Source organism: Dromaius novaehollandiae, chromosome 21 (assembly GCF_036370855.1).
Source record: "Dromaius novaehollandiae isolate bDroNov1 chromosome 21, bDroNov1.hap1, whole genome shotgun sequence".
In the NCBI taxonomy this organism is placed as follows: domain Eukaryota; kingdom Metazoa; phylum Chordata; class Aves; order Casuariiformes; family Dromaiidae; genus Dromaius; species Dromaius novaehollandiae.
The window spans coordinates 9,141,245-9,154,682 of record NC_088118.1 but is presented as its reverse complement, the minus strand read 5'-3'; the positions used below and the strand labels follow the sequence as shown (position 1 = coordinate 9,154,682).

Genomic DNA, 13,438 nt, shown 5'->3' with positions numbered 1-13,438 from the left:
AGGTGTGCTCTGTGCAAAGGGGTGGCTGGAGTGCAGAGGGCTTTGCCTTGGAGCAGGTGATGAGCCAGTGGAGACCTTGTAGGAAGGAGAAGAGGACACAGCAGCCTGGGTGACTTTCTGTGAGTGTTTGCTAACAGCTGCCTGAGGAGGGAAGGGAAGCAGCTGAAACCTTGTGTAGGCAGCTGGGGGAAGCCTCATGGTCACTCATCCTGGTTCTCACAGGGTAGTTTCACCCCCTTGAAATCTGCTGGAAGGGCAGTGGGCCTGGGCACAAGCAGCCCAGGAGATCCCTGGAGAGTGCTGAGAACAATTTCTTGGCACAGGCAATCAATGAGCCCACAACAGCTGGACTCCGTCAGTCATGAGCAAAACAGAACCAGATGGGGATGTAAAGGTTGAGGGCAGCCATGGCTGCAATGACCATGAGATGGTGAAGAAGTAAGACAAGAAGCCAAAGCACAGCCCAGGGCTGTAGGAGGGCCGATTTCAGCTAATTTGGGATGTGCTTGGCAGGATCCCCCAGGAGACTTCCCTGGGGTGCAGAGGGGCCATGAGGCCTCTGTATAATATTGCCAATTTGAATGCAACAGTTTCTCAGAACAAAGTTTCTCCATTCAGTGTTGGTATTGTGATGAGTAACTGTTCATATATCTAAATATATACACTCATGTAATTACTGTAGTGAATGCATATGGTGCTGCCAATAAAAAAGAAAAGAAAATATTCATTAGGATTGATAAATAATGTTTGAAGTTCTGAAAATCAAGATATTTTTTCAGTTCTTGCATAGAGCTAGTTTTTGAATAGATTTCAACCAATGACAAAAACTTTACATTCAGGCCTTTATAGACACATATAGAGGCCACTGCTGCCTGGGATGCCCTGTGTAGCTGTGTTCCCATGTGGTGCTGGGAAACATGACCCAGGAACTATGGGAACCTTTCTGGAGCATTGGCTGGTCACCCAGAGAAGCATCTCTGGAGCTCTCAGTGGGACAACTTTTTTCTTTCCATTGACTAGAGAGGGAAGTCCAGAAAACTGGGTAAGTCAGAGACATCTGCACTGAATGGTCTGGCATCAAGTGAGCTCATTCCCGTCCCTGTTGTCGCCTCAAATGGAGTCACACTTCATGACCATGCAGGGAATGAAAAGGGAGAGTGGCTAGATGTGTAGGGACTCCTTTAAGACATCACCATCACACAGGTACATTGAGATTGGTGCAAATTAGGCCATCCAGAAATAGAGCATTTCCTTGAAGCTGCCCAAGCTGCTTTCCTCTATCAGTTGTGATAGCTCAACACCTCATGGTGCTATTAGCTGTGTGCAAAGAGCAAGGAGTAACGAGGAAGTTCCTGGGCAGGGAGTGGTTTGACGGTCACTGGAGCTGTGCGCTGGACACAAAAACAGCTTTTTTAATAGTGTAGGCCCTATTATAAAAGAAATTTTTAGAAACTATCAACAAAAAGGAAAGAAGAAAGAAATTAGTTAAATCATCTAAAGGGAAAAAAAGTTTTGTTACACTTTTCAGCTTTTGAAACTTCTTTGTGTTCTTATTGCCCTTTGTTGTTTGGTTCTTTTTTGATACACTGGTCTTTTGGGGAGATCCTTTTCCTTTCTTTGTTCTTTTTTTTTCTTCTTTTTTGAAAGGGAAAGTGATTTCCAGAGCTGGGGTGGGATGCAGTCACATGGTCATGGGCATGTGGTGCCATTGCAGGTGCCTTGGTCCCCTCTGCGTAGCCTTCGTCTGCAGCTCCAAGGGGCTCCGGTCTCCTGCAGGTCCCCTGTGAGAGCTGCCAGGCCCAGGCAGGTCCCTCAGAGACACCGGGGCCTCTCCAAGTGCCACTGGCTGCTTGTGGTTGGACACCTCAACTCTGCCTGGAAAGGTGATGAACTGCTTTCAGCATTAAAAAAAAAAAAAAAAAAAAAAAAAAAAATCACCAGCTGAAAGGACTGAATAATTTTAATAAAATGTCGGTGTTTTCCCATGATCACGTAATGGAAATTCTGAGGAGGGGCATGAATCTCAGGAGAAGAAATGTTGATCTGCCCATTAACTTGCACTACCACTGCTCTGTCTGTTATGCTGTGGCTTTGACCTCACTAATCTTTCACCTCTTTCCACATGCCCTGATTAAATTTATCATTTTTAAAGTCAACTTTGTGTCAGACCATCTGCACATATGCACTTTCCATAGTTTTCCAGTCTTCCTCCTCCCCTTGCTCTTCATTATTCAGATGCTTCTCAACTCTCCAGGTGCACCTTTGAGCTTCAGGGAGTCTAAAGCTCACCTTGTCTTTCAGCAGTCTAATTGTCTCTTCAACCAGCTCCTTCACTGTGTGTCTATCCAGCCTTTCCTATCTATTTGTGAAGAACATTTCAAGGAAGGTTATTCCTTGCAGACTGTGGACCTCACTGGAGGCAACTCAGACTTGACATAGAGTTGAGGAGTGTGTTTTATTTATTGTGAAACTGGATCAAGTTCATTTTTGTTTGCAGTTGAGACAAATCCCTCTGTGCCTCTTTGCAGCTAGTTCTCTACGGAAAGCAGGTGGTAATTGGTGCACATGAGCTGTAACATTTAGGTACAGCCTTGAGTGGAAAAAGGTCAGATTTTAAGAAGAGTGCTCTAAGTCCCCAGTGGCTGATGAGAGAAATGGCAGGGCTGGGGAGGTGGGGAGGAATCTTTTCCATGGATGTCTGACCTCAAGGATGCTGCTTTTCCTAGATGCCCAGACTTCATTATGAGACACTCTGGATCAATATCAGTTGGAGAATGTGGATATCACTCTAGTTTGTAAGCTGAAAATAAGGAAAACTTTAAAAGCAGAAAACTTTTTGTTTTTTGATGCTCATTGAAATCTTCTGTTGAATGCACTTCTGAAAGCTCTCCAATTAGCCACACAAAAATTGAAGAGCTGAAGAAAATTATGGAAGGAAGCATGGCTCCTTAGGTGGTTTTGCATTTTAATTTCCCCTCGGATGTATTTGGTGCTGAGCCCATGACACTCTGATGCTGAGAGGAGACTGAACAGACTTCTCAAGAAGTTAAAGTCACAAGCCAAGTTTCCAAATTTCTTGGAGCGTTAATGGGTCCCACTGAGGGCCATTACCAAGAAAGCCTACCCAGGGGCTGATTAGAGCACAAAATTGGAGGCCCTGATTGCAAAGGCGATGTGCGGGTGGCTGTGATGCCAGGTCAAACTTGATGTGTGTTATCAAGCAGAATGGCCAAGCCCCACAGCCACCGGCTGGGTAGGGTTATCCTTTCCCTCGCATGTTGCTCAGGGGTCTTCCTGGGGATGGGGTCAGGGTGTGTGTGGGGGGTGCGTAATGCCGAGTGCAGGAAAACAATTTGGCACTTCCTGGGCTCTCTGGACATGAGGAGGCAGCAAGGCCACAGTGCTCTAAGGAGAGAACATCTTCTCATAGGCCTCTCTGACAGAGACACTAGTCATAGCCAAGAGAACAAAGACCTCAGTTCTTTTGGAGGCTTTCAGCCTTGGCATTGACCTCTGTCATCTCCACCACACAATGTCCTATGCTGTCCCATGCTGTCCCAAGGCTGCACCTGTTTCCCTACAGCCTATAGACACCCAGCCTGCTTCCCCACCTTGCTCGCACTGCAAGATCTCCCTGCCTTTACTGATGTCCCTCCGTCCTTGCTGGCTGCTCCTTGAAACAAAAAGCCAGGGACTCATCATGGAGTCCCTCTGGGTGTCCTATTGCACCACAGCAACAACTTACAAGTGGCATTCTTGTTACATGAAGTCCATTCTGAACCTCTCCAGATGCAGTTTGTGGCTCTTTCCCCTTCTCATGTTGCTTCCCACTACTGAAACAGGCTCCATCCTCTCTGAAACCATCCTTCAAGCAGTCTGCTGTACTGGCCTTAGCCTCCCCTTCACCAGGGTAAAGCAGTCCAGGTCCCTCACCCTCTCCATACAGGCCATGTGCTTCAGGCCCCCAACCCCATCTTGGCAGACCTCCTCTGGACCCTCTCCAGCTGCTCCCCATTCCTCCAGCACTGCACAGTCCAAATTGGGACACACTGTTTCAGATGTGGCCACATCAGTACTGAGTCGAGGGGGATAAGAAGTGCCCTTGCCTGGGTGGCCATGCTCTTCCTAATGCAGTCCTGTATGCAGCTGGCTTCATTTGTGGTGAGCATGCACCACAAGCTCATATGGCATTGCTTGTAACATTCAGGGCCTTCTCCTCAGGGTCAGTCCTCTGCCAGTCAGGTCTCAGGCTATCCTGATGCACACGTTGTTCTGCCTTGTTGATGAGCCTTTCAAACAGGGCAGGATGCAGGGTATACCCCTGCATACCCCACCTTTACCTGGCCTCCCAGTAAAGCATGACACCTTTGTGAAAACCCTCTGAGCTTGATCATCCAACCAGCTTTTTGCCCCTCTGGATGTCTACTGCACATCCACTACTCTCCTCTCCTCCACAAGTGCAGGTCTTTTATCACAGCAGGCAATCAGGTGGGTCAGGAATGATTTACCTTCAGCAAATCCATGCTGACTCTTCCCGGGCACCTTCTTTTCCCTCATGTGCCCAGAAATGTAATCAGAGAGGATTCGCTCCATGGCACACTTCTCACCAGAGTGAGGCTGAATGGCCTGCAGCTCCGTGGTTTGTCCTTGTGGCCTTTTTTGAAGATGGGCACAACATACTCCTTCTTCTGCTAACTGGGACCTCCCATGATCTCCACAACCTTTTGAAGATGATGGAGAGCAGCCTTGCTGTCATAGCAGCCAGCTCTGTCCATGTCCATGGATACCAGCTCATTCAATCCTATAGAATTCTATGAGTTGAATTCTTGCAAGTCATCCCACGCTCAAGACTTAGGCACTCTAGATTGGTTTTCTCTTCAAGAGTCTTGACCCTAGGCACAACAACAGCCTGGGGGACCTTGTTGGTGAATACTGGAGCCAAGAAGGGCTGAAGTTACTGGAATCTCTGCTCCATTCTGCAGTGAGCCCACATTTCCTTTCTTATTCTTTTACTGTCACTGACGCAGTAGCAGCTCAGCTTCCTGTCCTTCAAATCACCTGGAAGTGTCTCTATCCCAGGGGAGCTTTGGCTTCCTTAACACCATCCCTACTTTGCTGCACAGTATTTGTAAACTCCTCCTTTGCAGCCTCTGCCTTCTTCCCCTTCCCATAGGCTGCCTTATTGCCCTGGAGCTCACGTAGCAGTTCCTTGTTTAGCCAAGCTGGGTTCCAGAGATGTCTCCTGATTTTACAAACTGTGATGTGGTGACCAGTGCTGATGAAGATGGTGAATGGTCTCTGAACTGCAGACCTGGGGCTGTCCCACAGGTGACAGTGCTGATGAGAGATGCCCATCCTTCTGGAGGGGAATCTGAGCCCCCAGGAGAGCTCAGGCGATCTCCAGGGACAGTGTGTGCCTGGGGTGGGCAATGAATGGAGCCTCACAAAGTGAGGGATGGTCCATGGTGCAGTAACCAGAAGGTAAAGCACTAAATCCAGGTATCGCATGGGGAATCGAGGCCTCTTCAACCCATGAAGAGGCAGTGGGGACCCAGTGGTTCCAGGGAAGGGGTACTGGAGAGTGATTCCTGCACCCTCAGTGAAACACCGCAGGCTGGAGCTGGTGCCCACCCAAACACATCTCCTGCCATTGCAAGTGCCCTGGGGTCACTCTGAGCACTGTCCATAAGCACAGACACATGCCAGCAATATCAGCAGTGGTGATCCCTGTCCAGCTGGGTCTGCTTCCTGCCCCAACCAGCATGATCAGGGCTGAGTCAGGAGTCACCACAGGGCTCTGTGGCACCACAGCCACTCGCTCTGCAGAGCAGCACCACAAGCCAGGGGCCGTGTGGGAAGCACAGGGCAGGGGTGCAGGAAAAGTTGGCCAGGCCAGTATGGACATACTGACGTGGGGAAAGGCTCTCTGGGGAGCAGGGATGTCCCAGGAGAAAAGCAGGGCAGCATGCAGAGAGAGGAAATGAGAAGGAGAAACAGGTTTCTCTGTGCACCAGGTCGGGGCAGGCTGCTCTGTCCCTGGGGCAGCAGGAGCTGCCGGAGGGGCTGCAGGGCCAGGGCTCTGGTGCTGTGCTGGGCAGTGGTGTGGGCATGGAGGGGCTGCAGGCAGACAGGGAGGGGGATCTGCTGGGCACAAGAGCAGGGGAAACAGAGAGTGACCAGCTCCTCGTGTCAGGGAGCTGCTGCTCTTGTCCTTGGGCCTGGCCTGAGTTGTGCTGTGGACATGCCTCTGCCTGCCCCTGCAACTCTTGGATCCTGACCTGATCCTATCCCCGTGCTGCTCACCTGACTCCCTATTTCTACCTTCGACCTGCCTTCACACTACAGTCAAGATAGCCTTGGCAAGGGAAGCTGGGACTGAGCAGATCCCAGAGAAGGTTGTAGGTACAGAAGGTGACCACATATGCCCACAGCAGCAAGCCTTGCCTGACAGCCAATTTAAAGGTGCAAGGAGAGCTTTGGATTTGGACTCCCTACACAGGTAACACTTCACAGAAAGTCTTAGCTGGATGAAAAAGCAAGCACAGGCACTTGGGTCTGATTTTGTGATGCATACTTAGGAAAGCAGGCTTCTCTGTGTCAGAGCTCGAGTGTTTATGCATAATTTGTGATGGGGATCCTGCTACAAACAGTATGTTGTCGGGAACAGCAAGAGTGGGACTGCTCCATGTGGGATGAAGAGCTGGGAGCCAAGGAAGTCGGCAAGGCAGGCAAGACAGTGACCCACCAATGGGAGGTGCCATCCCCCAGCGCCCAGAAAGAAAAAGGAGCAGAGCAGGTTTGAGGGTGGTAACCAGGGTCAGGAACAGTCCAGCGATCACCAGACAAGACTGTAGGGCTCCAATCAGCCCTGCTTTGCATGGGAGGTTGGACTGGAGACCTACGGAGGTCCCTTACCACCATAACGCCTCTACGATTCCATGAATTCTTGCTCCTCAAGCTCTGCTCTGGCAGGGCTGGCATAGTGATGAGATGTCCTCCTAGGGCAGGACAGAATGAGCCTGGTTGGGAGAGCAGGAGGGGGAAGATCCAAAGGTGCCTGGCTCGCTTGGCTTTGGAAAACTCCCTCATGCATCCTGAGAGGCTCCATCTGCCTCTTCCACCCTGCCCTATGCGCCCCTCCCATCAGCCAAAGCAGAGTCCAGCATTGCCTAGGGACTCTCTTCCTAATGGGGAGGAGAGGGAGGGCCTCAACATGCACTTGCATGTGCCTGGCTCTGCCCACTTGCCTTCACCACAGTCACAGCTGCACTGGAAGCCCATGAAAATCCCAGAGTTCCTACCTTTGGCCTGGCATCCACCCCGAACCTGGAGCCTGGCTGCCCACAAAGGCATCATCTGTCCAATGTCCCAGCCCTGCAGCTGAGGGAAGGGGTCATTGCCCCAATTTCTCTGCTCCTCCCCATGCTCTGGGCACTATTCATGCATAGGAGATGCCTACTGGCATTTTGGCCATCATTTGGGCCCTTTTCAGCCCAGCCCTTCTGCAGGTCTCCCACCTCCCCTGCCCTCTCCCCGACCCAGCCCAGTAGAGCAGCCCAGGCTGGGGTGGCCCCGCAGCACGGCCCGCCACAGGGGGCTGCAGAGCTTGGGGCACTCACATTACAGCCCCAGGCCCTCTGCAGGGCACAGCAGCTCCTGGGGGTAGACAAGGGTTTCAGCCTCCCCATCAGCCCCACACCTGGGGGCCAGCAATGGCACAAGGAAATGGAGGCCAGTCACTCCGTGTGTCCACTGCTCTCATGACGAGATCCTTAACCCTGGCTGCCTGCAGCCCCTCTAGGCAGCCCCTCTCCCCAGGACAGCACTCACTGCCCACTCCAGGCACATGCTGGCCCTGGAGATCCCCTCTGCTCTCTGGGTGGCTCCAGATCCCCTTCCAGCAAGATTGACATCTGTCACCAGCCCTGTAAGATGTGGGACAGTCCCCAGCAGAGACCTCTTGACCACTCACACTCTCCAGGAGCACTGGGCACCCACAAGGGACAGCTGAATCCAGCCCCCGTTCCCTAACGCATCACTCTACAAGAAGATACCCCTTGGTCCATGCAAAACCCAGGCACAGCAACAGGGCATTTTGGGCTACAATTCCCTGCGCATTCCTGGCTCCAGCTTGGGAAGAAGAGCCCAGCCTTCAGGCACGGTACTGAGAAAATCCCCTTTTATTACAAAGATGTTACTTGGGAAGCCAGCTCTGACACAGTGAGGGGCGGATTTACAAAGGGCTTCCCAGTCAGACAGACTGGGTTCCTGCTGCTGGGGAAGTGGAATGAATTCACACACTTCTGTACAAGCATTATTATCACAGATAAAATGCCCAAAGCACAAGAGTTGTCTGAGAAAATTAGAAATCACCTGTGAATGGGCAGCTTATTGCTGCTGAACTACTACCGCTTGAAACAGTTTCCTCAGTGCATCCTTGATCTCCTTGTTCCTCATGCTGTAGATGAGGGGGTTCACTGCTGGAGGCACCACCGCATACAGAACAGCCACCACCAGATCCAGAGCTGGGGAGGACATGGAGGGGGGCTTCAGGTAGGCAAACATGCCAGTACTGACAAACAGGGAGACCACGGCCATGTGAGGGAGGCACATGGAAAAGGCTTTGTGCTGGCCCTGCTCAGAGGGGATCCTCAGCACGACTATGAAGATCTGCACATAGGACACCAAAATGAAAATGAAACACCCAAAGATTAAACAGATACTAACCACAATAAACCCAGCTTCCCTGAGGTAGGCATCTGAGCAGGAGAGCTTGAGGAGCTGGGCAAGTTGACAGAAGAACTGGCCCAGGGCATTGCCTTGGCAGAGAGATATGGAAAATGTGTTAGCAGTCTGCAGGAGAGCATTGAGCAAACCACTGGCCCAGGCAGCTGCTGCCATTTGGACACAAGCTCTGCTGCCCATGATGGTCCTGTAGTGCAGGGGTCTGCAGATGGCAATGTAGTGATTGTAGGCCATGACAGTGAGAAGAGAATACGCTGCTGACATAAAGAAGACAAAGAAAAAGACCTGGGTGGCACAACCTGAGTAGGAAATGGCCCTGGTGTCCCACAGGGAATCGGCCATGGATTTGGGGACAGTGGTGGAGATGGAGCCAAGGTCGAGGATGGAGGGGTTGAGGAGGAAGAAGTACATGGGGGTGTGGAGGTGGTGATCACAGGCTACGGCTGTGATGATGAGGCTGTTGCCCAGGAGGGCAGCCAGGTAGATGCCCAGGAACAGGCGGAAGTGGAAGAGCTGCAGCTTCCGTGTGTCTGCAAACTCCAGACGCAGGAACTCATTGAAGGAGCTGTCGTTGGCCATTTGGTCTCACTGGGCTTTGGGGACTGTCTAAGGAGGAAAAGACATTGACAAGTTAGGAGAGACCTCCCAAAGGAAAAAAAAAGTAACATTTCTCTTTGTCTCTGTCTTTCTGGGGGAGGATCATTGGGCAGGTACCTGGCTTGAGCTCCGGTTTGTGCTGGCTGAGTGTGCTGTCAGGAGCAGAAGCCTCTGCCCATGGGCTGCAGAGTAGTCAGTCCTTCTGTACAGTAGTGGGAACATGGGAACAGAGGTAAACAGCTCTGGCACTCATAATTGCTGTCAAATAAAATCTATTCGTCATGTGGAATGGCTTTTCAGTGTTTTCACTACCTGCTCTAAAGAATGGGACTTGAGGAACAGAGTTTTATGGAATTTTTAATAATGTTTGTTTTCTTTTAGATGTCCTTGTCACCCATGGGGAGTGTTCCTCAAAGGCAGAAATCCTTGCTGTTTCTACTGTGAGTCTTGGGAGAAAAAAAAAAAAAAAAAAAGGATTCACTGCCACTTGGTACAGAGTGAGGACAGCTTGTCTGTCTATTAGTCTTGTTCCCAGCTGTCCTGTGCTCACACGGCTTTGAGCTGGAAGATGATCACACTCATATGTTGCCCTAAAAAGAAACCAGCTACTGCTGAGAGCAGAGGACACCCCTTTCAAAGTGCAGATCTCCAAATTTCTCTCCCTTTCTCAGGGTGCCAGAGGGAGGTCTCCACACTCCCCTTCCAACCAAGGACACACAGGGCTCTCTTCAGCTGCCCATTTACAGCCTCCCACCACCATTTACATGCTCTTCACATCTCTGCAACTTCTTCACAGCTCCCTCAGATATCACAGAGATGCTATGAGATAGCTGTGCCTTGCTGGAGGGCAGCTTGCAGCCTGGCAGGACACCACAGGGAAACAGTCAAAGGACCATGAGGAATGAAGATGGGCTCTCCTTAAGGGACAGTCAGATCAATTCCCAACCCCACAGACTGCATTTCCTGGAGCCACACTGGTCAAAAGTGGGCTGGGGGAACACCACTCCCATGCAGAGCCCTCTCTTGCACAACTTGCAGCCTCGGTGCCTGAACTGCAGCTGAAAATCCCAACTCCAGGGAGCCCGAGAGAAAAACAGGAGCTCCATGGACAGGAGGGGAAACAAGGAGCAACATCATGATCCTGCTGCCAAGGGAGGCAAGGAGAGAGAGGCAGATGGTCACTGGGGAAAGCCATTCCCTTACCCTGCTGGGCATGCCACCTTGCAGGTGGTGACATTGCAGGGCAATTGCTCTCAGCTCCTTTGTTGGGCAGCATTAAATGGGCACCTGGCAAGAGAGATGCCCCTCTGCTCTGCTGGAGGTCTGCCTGCAGAGGAGGCAGCTCATGCCCTGGACTCCATGGCTATCAGGGCAGAGGGTCTGCTGCATGGTAGCAGAGTCATGAGGGGCTTGCTCAGAGGAAGAGTCTGTGTCAGAAGGACTGGCCATGACTTGCCCAAATCCATCCTCCCATTATGATCCTGTAAGCAGGTCCCTCTCCTTCCCTGCCCATCTCTGCTGCCTGGAGCTGTCCTTGCTGGCAGCTCTTTCTCTGTCCCAACATCTTTTCCCAGTCACTGTTCACAGACTCCCACCCTCTGTGTGCTCATTTCTGCCCTACAGAAACTGCCCAGGACAGGGCACTAGCTAGGGGCATCTCTGTGTTTGCAGGTCCTGAGGAGCAGGTGACGCAAACCCTGACGAGCCCAGAGAAGGTGATGCTGGTGCTGTCTGTAGGTGGAGGTGGGAGTGAAGCAGCTTACTGAGGTTTCTCAGACCTACTCATCCCTGAGAGTGAAGGTTTGGGAGTCCCAGTTCCTTGCCAAAGCAGAAAACTCTTTCCTTTTATCTCCTTGTCAAAATCTGGAAACTGAAAGTGCAGACAGCAGAAGGAAAGCTCCTTCCCTTTCAAGTAGCCTTTTCTTCACTTTCCTTTAAAAAGACTCCTCAGAAATGTCCTGTGCATAAGCTAGAGCTATGAGGAGCACTGAACCGGGCAGCACCCTCTCAACAGGAGAATGAACCTGCCCTGAGGAGGGGCACTCCTCCCACTCAGAGCTTCTCCCCACAGTGCAGTGGGGAGTTTCCTGGGCAGGCTGAGTGCTGACCCTCACAGGCAGCAGAGTCACTGCCCCGGGCACACAGCACCCAGGGGCACAGTGACACTGCTCTGAATTACAGCCCTGGGCAGACCCACATGCACAGCCCAGCTTCACAGCCCTGCAGTTGTCCCTGGGAGAAAGGTAACAGGCTGCCCTGTCCCTGTGGCGCTGTGGCTGGGAATCTCTGCTCTGAAGCATCTCATCCTCCTCTGAGTGGGATCCTTAAAAAGACAGGCATGGGATGGGATAGGTTTAGAAGACCCCTCCAGGAACCTCAATAGCATTACCCTGCAGCCAGAGACTCACCCTGTCAAGGGCTGTGACGGTTTCTCCCACAGGGAGCTCTCCTCTGTCCTCCCACTCCACACTGCCTTCCACATCTCTCTGTCTGGTCTCATCTCATGTCAGCAGCAGCAGGCAGTGCCTGCAGCCCTGCTCCTCTGCGCAGAGGAGCTGCTCCTGCACACAGCTGTCTCTGGGCAGTGCTGCCAGGTTGCCATGAGCTGCTCCTGTTTCGTTAGGCTCACCCCACTTAAGAACAGTGGCCCAGCTGAAGATGTGATTTTATTTGTCCTTTGTACTTCCTCCTCCTGGGAATTGCTCACTAAAGTAGACTAAAATAATCACTGATGGTCCCTCTCTAAACAATGAAGAGACACTGATTCCAGGATTGTAATTTGTCTCATCAGAGAAGGGTTATCTACAAGAGGTGGAAATGTCCCTCTCTGGAAGCCCCTGTTCCCATCTCTCAACTAGGCAGGACATGTAGACAGGGACAAGAAGGGAGTTAATTTACCCAGGGTTCAGGTACTGATTCAAATGAGTCAATCTCGGCATTTCATGCCAGGTGAAAAACCCCTTGTCTGCAGTGGGATTCAGCAAACTCCCGTGAACTCCACAAACACACATGAGGTGGGATTCCCCTTGCCCAGGCTGAAGTGTGCCCAATACAGATGTCTGCACACAAGATCCTACCATTATAATCACTGGAGGTGGAGGGTGGGAGTCAGTTGCTCGCATGCGAACCCTTGGTGACATTTGAAGAGAGAGAGGTGGTCCAAGGCATGTGCCAGTGTCTGCTTGCTCCGAAGGAGGAACCTGCATCCTTCTTGAGCATCAGCTGGGGGCTAGGTGATGCATTTCCTTGGCCATCTCCACTGACACTAGATGCTTGTTAAAGAATATTGAGCTGAAACTGTCTAGAGGTAGCTGCTTAGCACAACTTATATGAAACTTGCTTAACATGAGTAGCTAAATTCGTTGAAGCCTTAGGCCCCACTTAGATAAAATAATGAACTTTTACCTAGTTCAGTAAAAAAAGGGGCCTGAGAGCTCGTTCAAACTGGAGTGATAAGGGAGTGGCAAGCAGTTTGCATTCCTGTGCTTCACACTCTGAAAGGGAGGATGTCAAGGCTTTGAAGTGAGACCTGCTTGGGCACCAGGAGCCTGGGAAACAAAGCCTCCTCTCACTGCTGAAACAGTGTTAATTAGGGGAGTCTGGACTATCTTGGGGCCTGGATTATATCCCCTTCCTCAGGACCTTGGAAGATAACACCTACTGTCACTGCTGGGGCAGTGTTAATTGCTGGAACAACACCTCTCTGTCAGGGCCTTGAGGGACAAGGGTGGGACCCGAGGAATGAAGACACATCTGTCAGCAGAAACCACAACAGTAAAGATAAACAGCCTACCTAGGGACAGTGATGAGACCCAATAAGGAGCAGGAGACCCCAGACCTAAATATTACTGTTGGTCCAAACTACCACGTGAGGGGTGGAGAGCTTAGACTGGAAAGTATAATTGCCCAGGGATTTCTTTGTTCAGGGTCCCTCTTTGGAGGCACCCAGCTCGAGCTGTAATTATGGTATGCGCATCATTAAAAATCAATTATTTAATTTGCTTTGATTTGGCTCTGAACTTTTCTGCGGGAACCTAGGGTCAGGCCCTGTTATGGTGGCCGACAAGCCTAATATCCATAACAATGCCTATGACTA

General features: G+C 51.1%; 1 protein-coding gene across 1 annotated transcript; it reads right to left on the bottom strand.

The window, feature by feature from the left end:
- Window positions 1–8,388: 8,388 nt before the first annotated feature.
- LOC135330431 (olfactory receptor 14A16-like) lies at window positions 8,389–9,324 on the bottom strand. Its single transcript, XM_064524077.1, has 2 exons — window positions 9,187–9,324; window positions 8,389–9,123 (listed from the first exon to the last, which is right to left on the bottom strand). Exons 1-2 carry the CDS (start codon window positions 9,322–9,324, stop codon window positions 8,389–8,391), a joined length of 873 nt encoding a protein of 290 aa, XP_064380147.1.
- Between the last annotated feature and the right edge of the window lie 4,114 nt (window positions 9,325–13,438).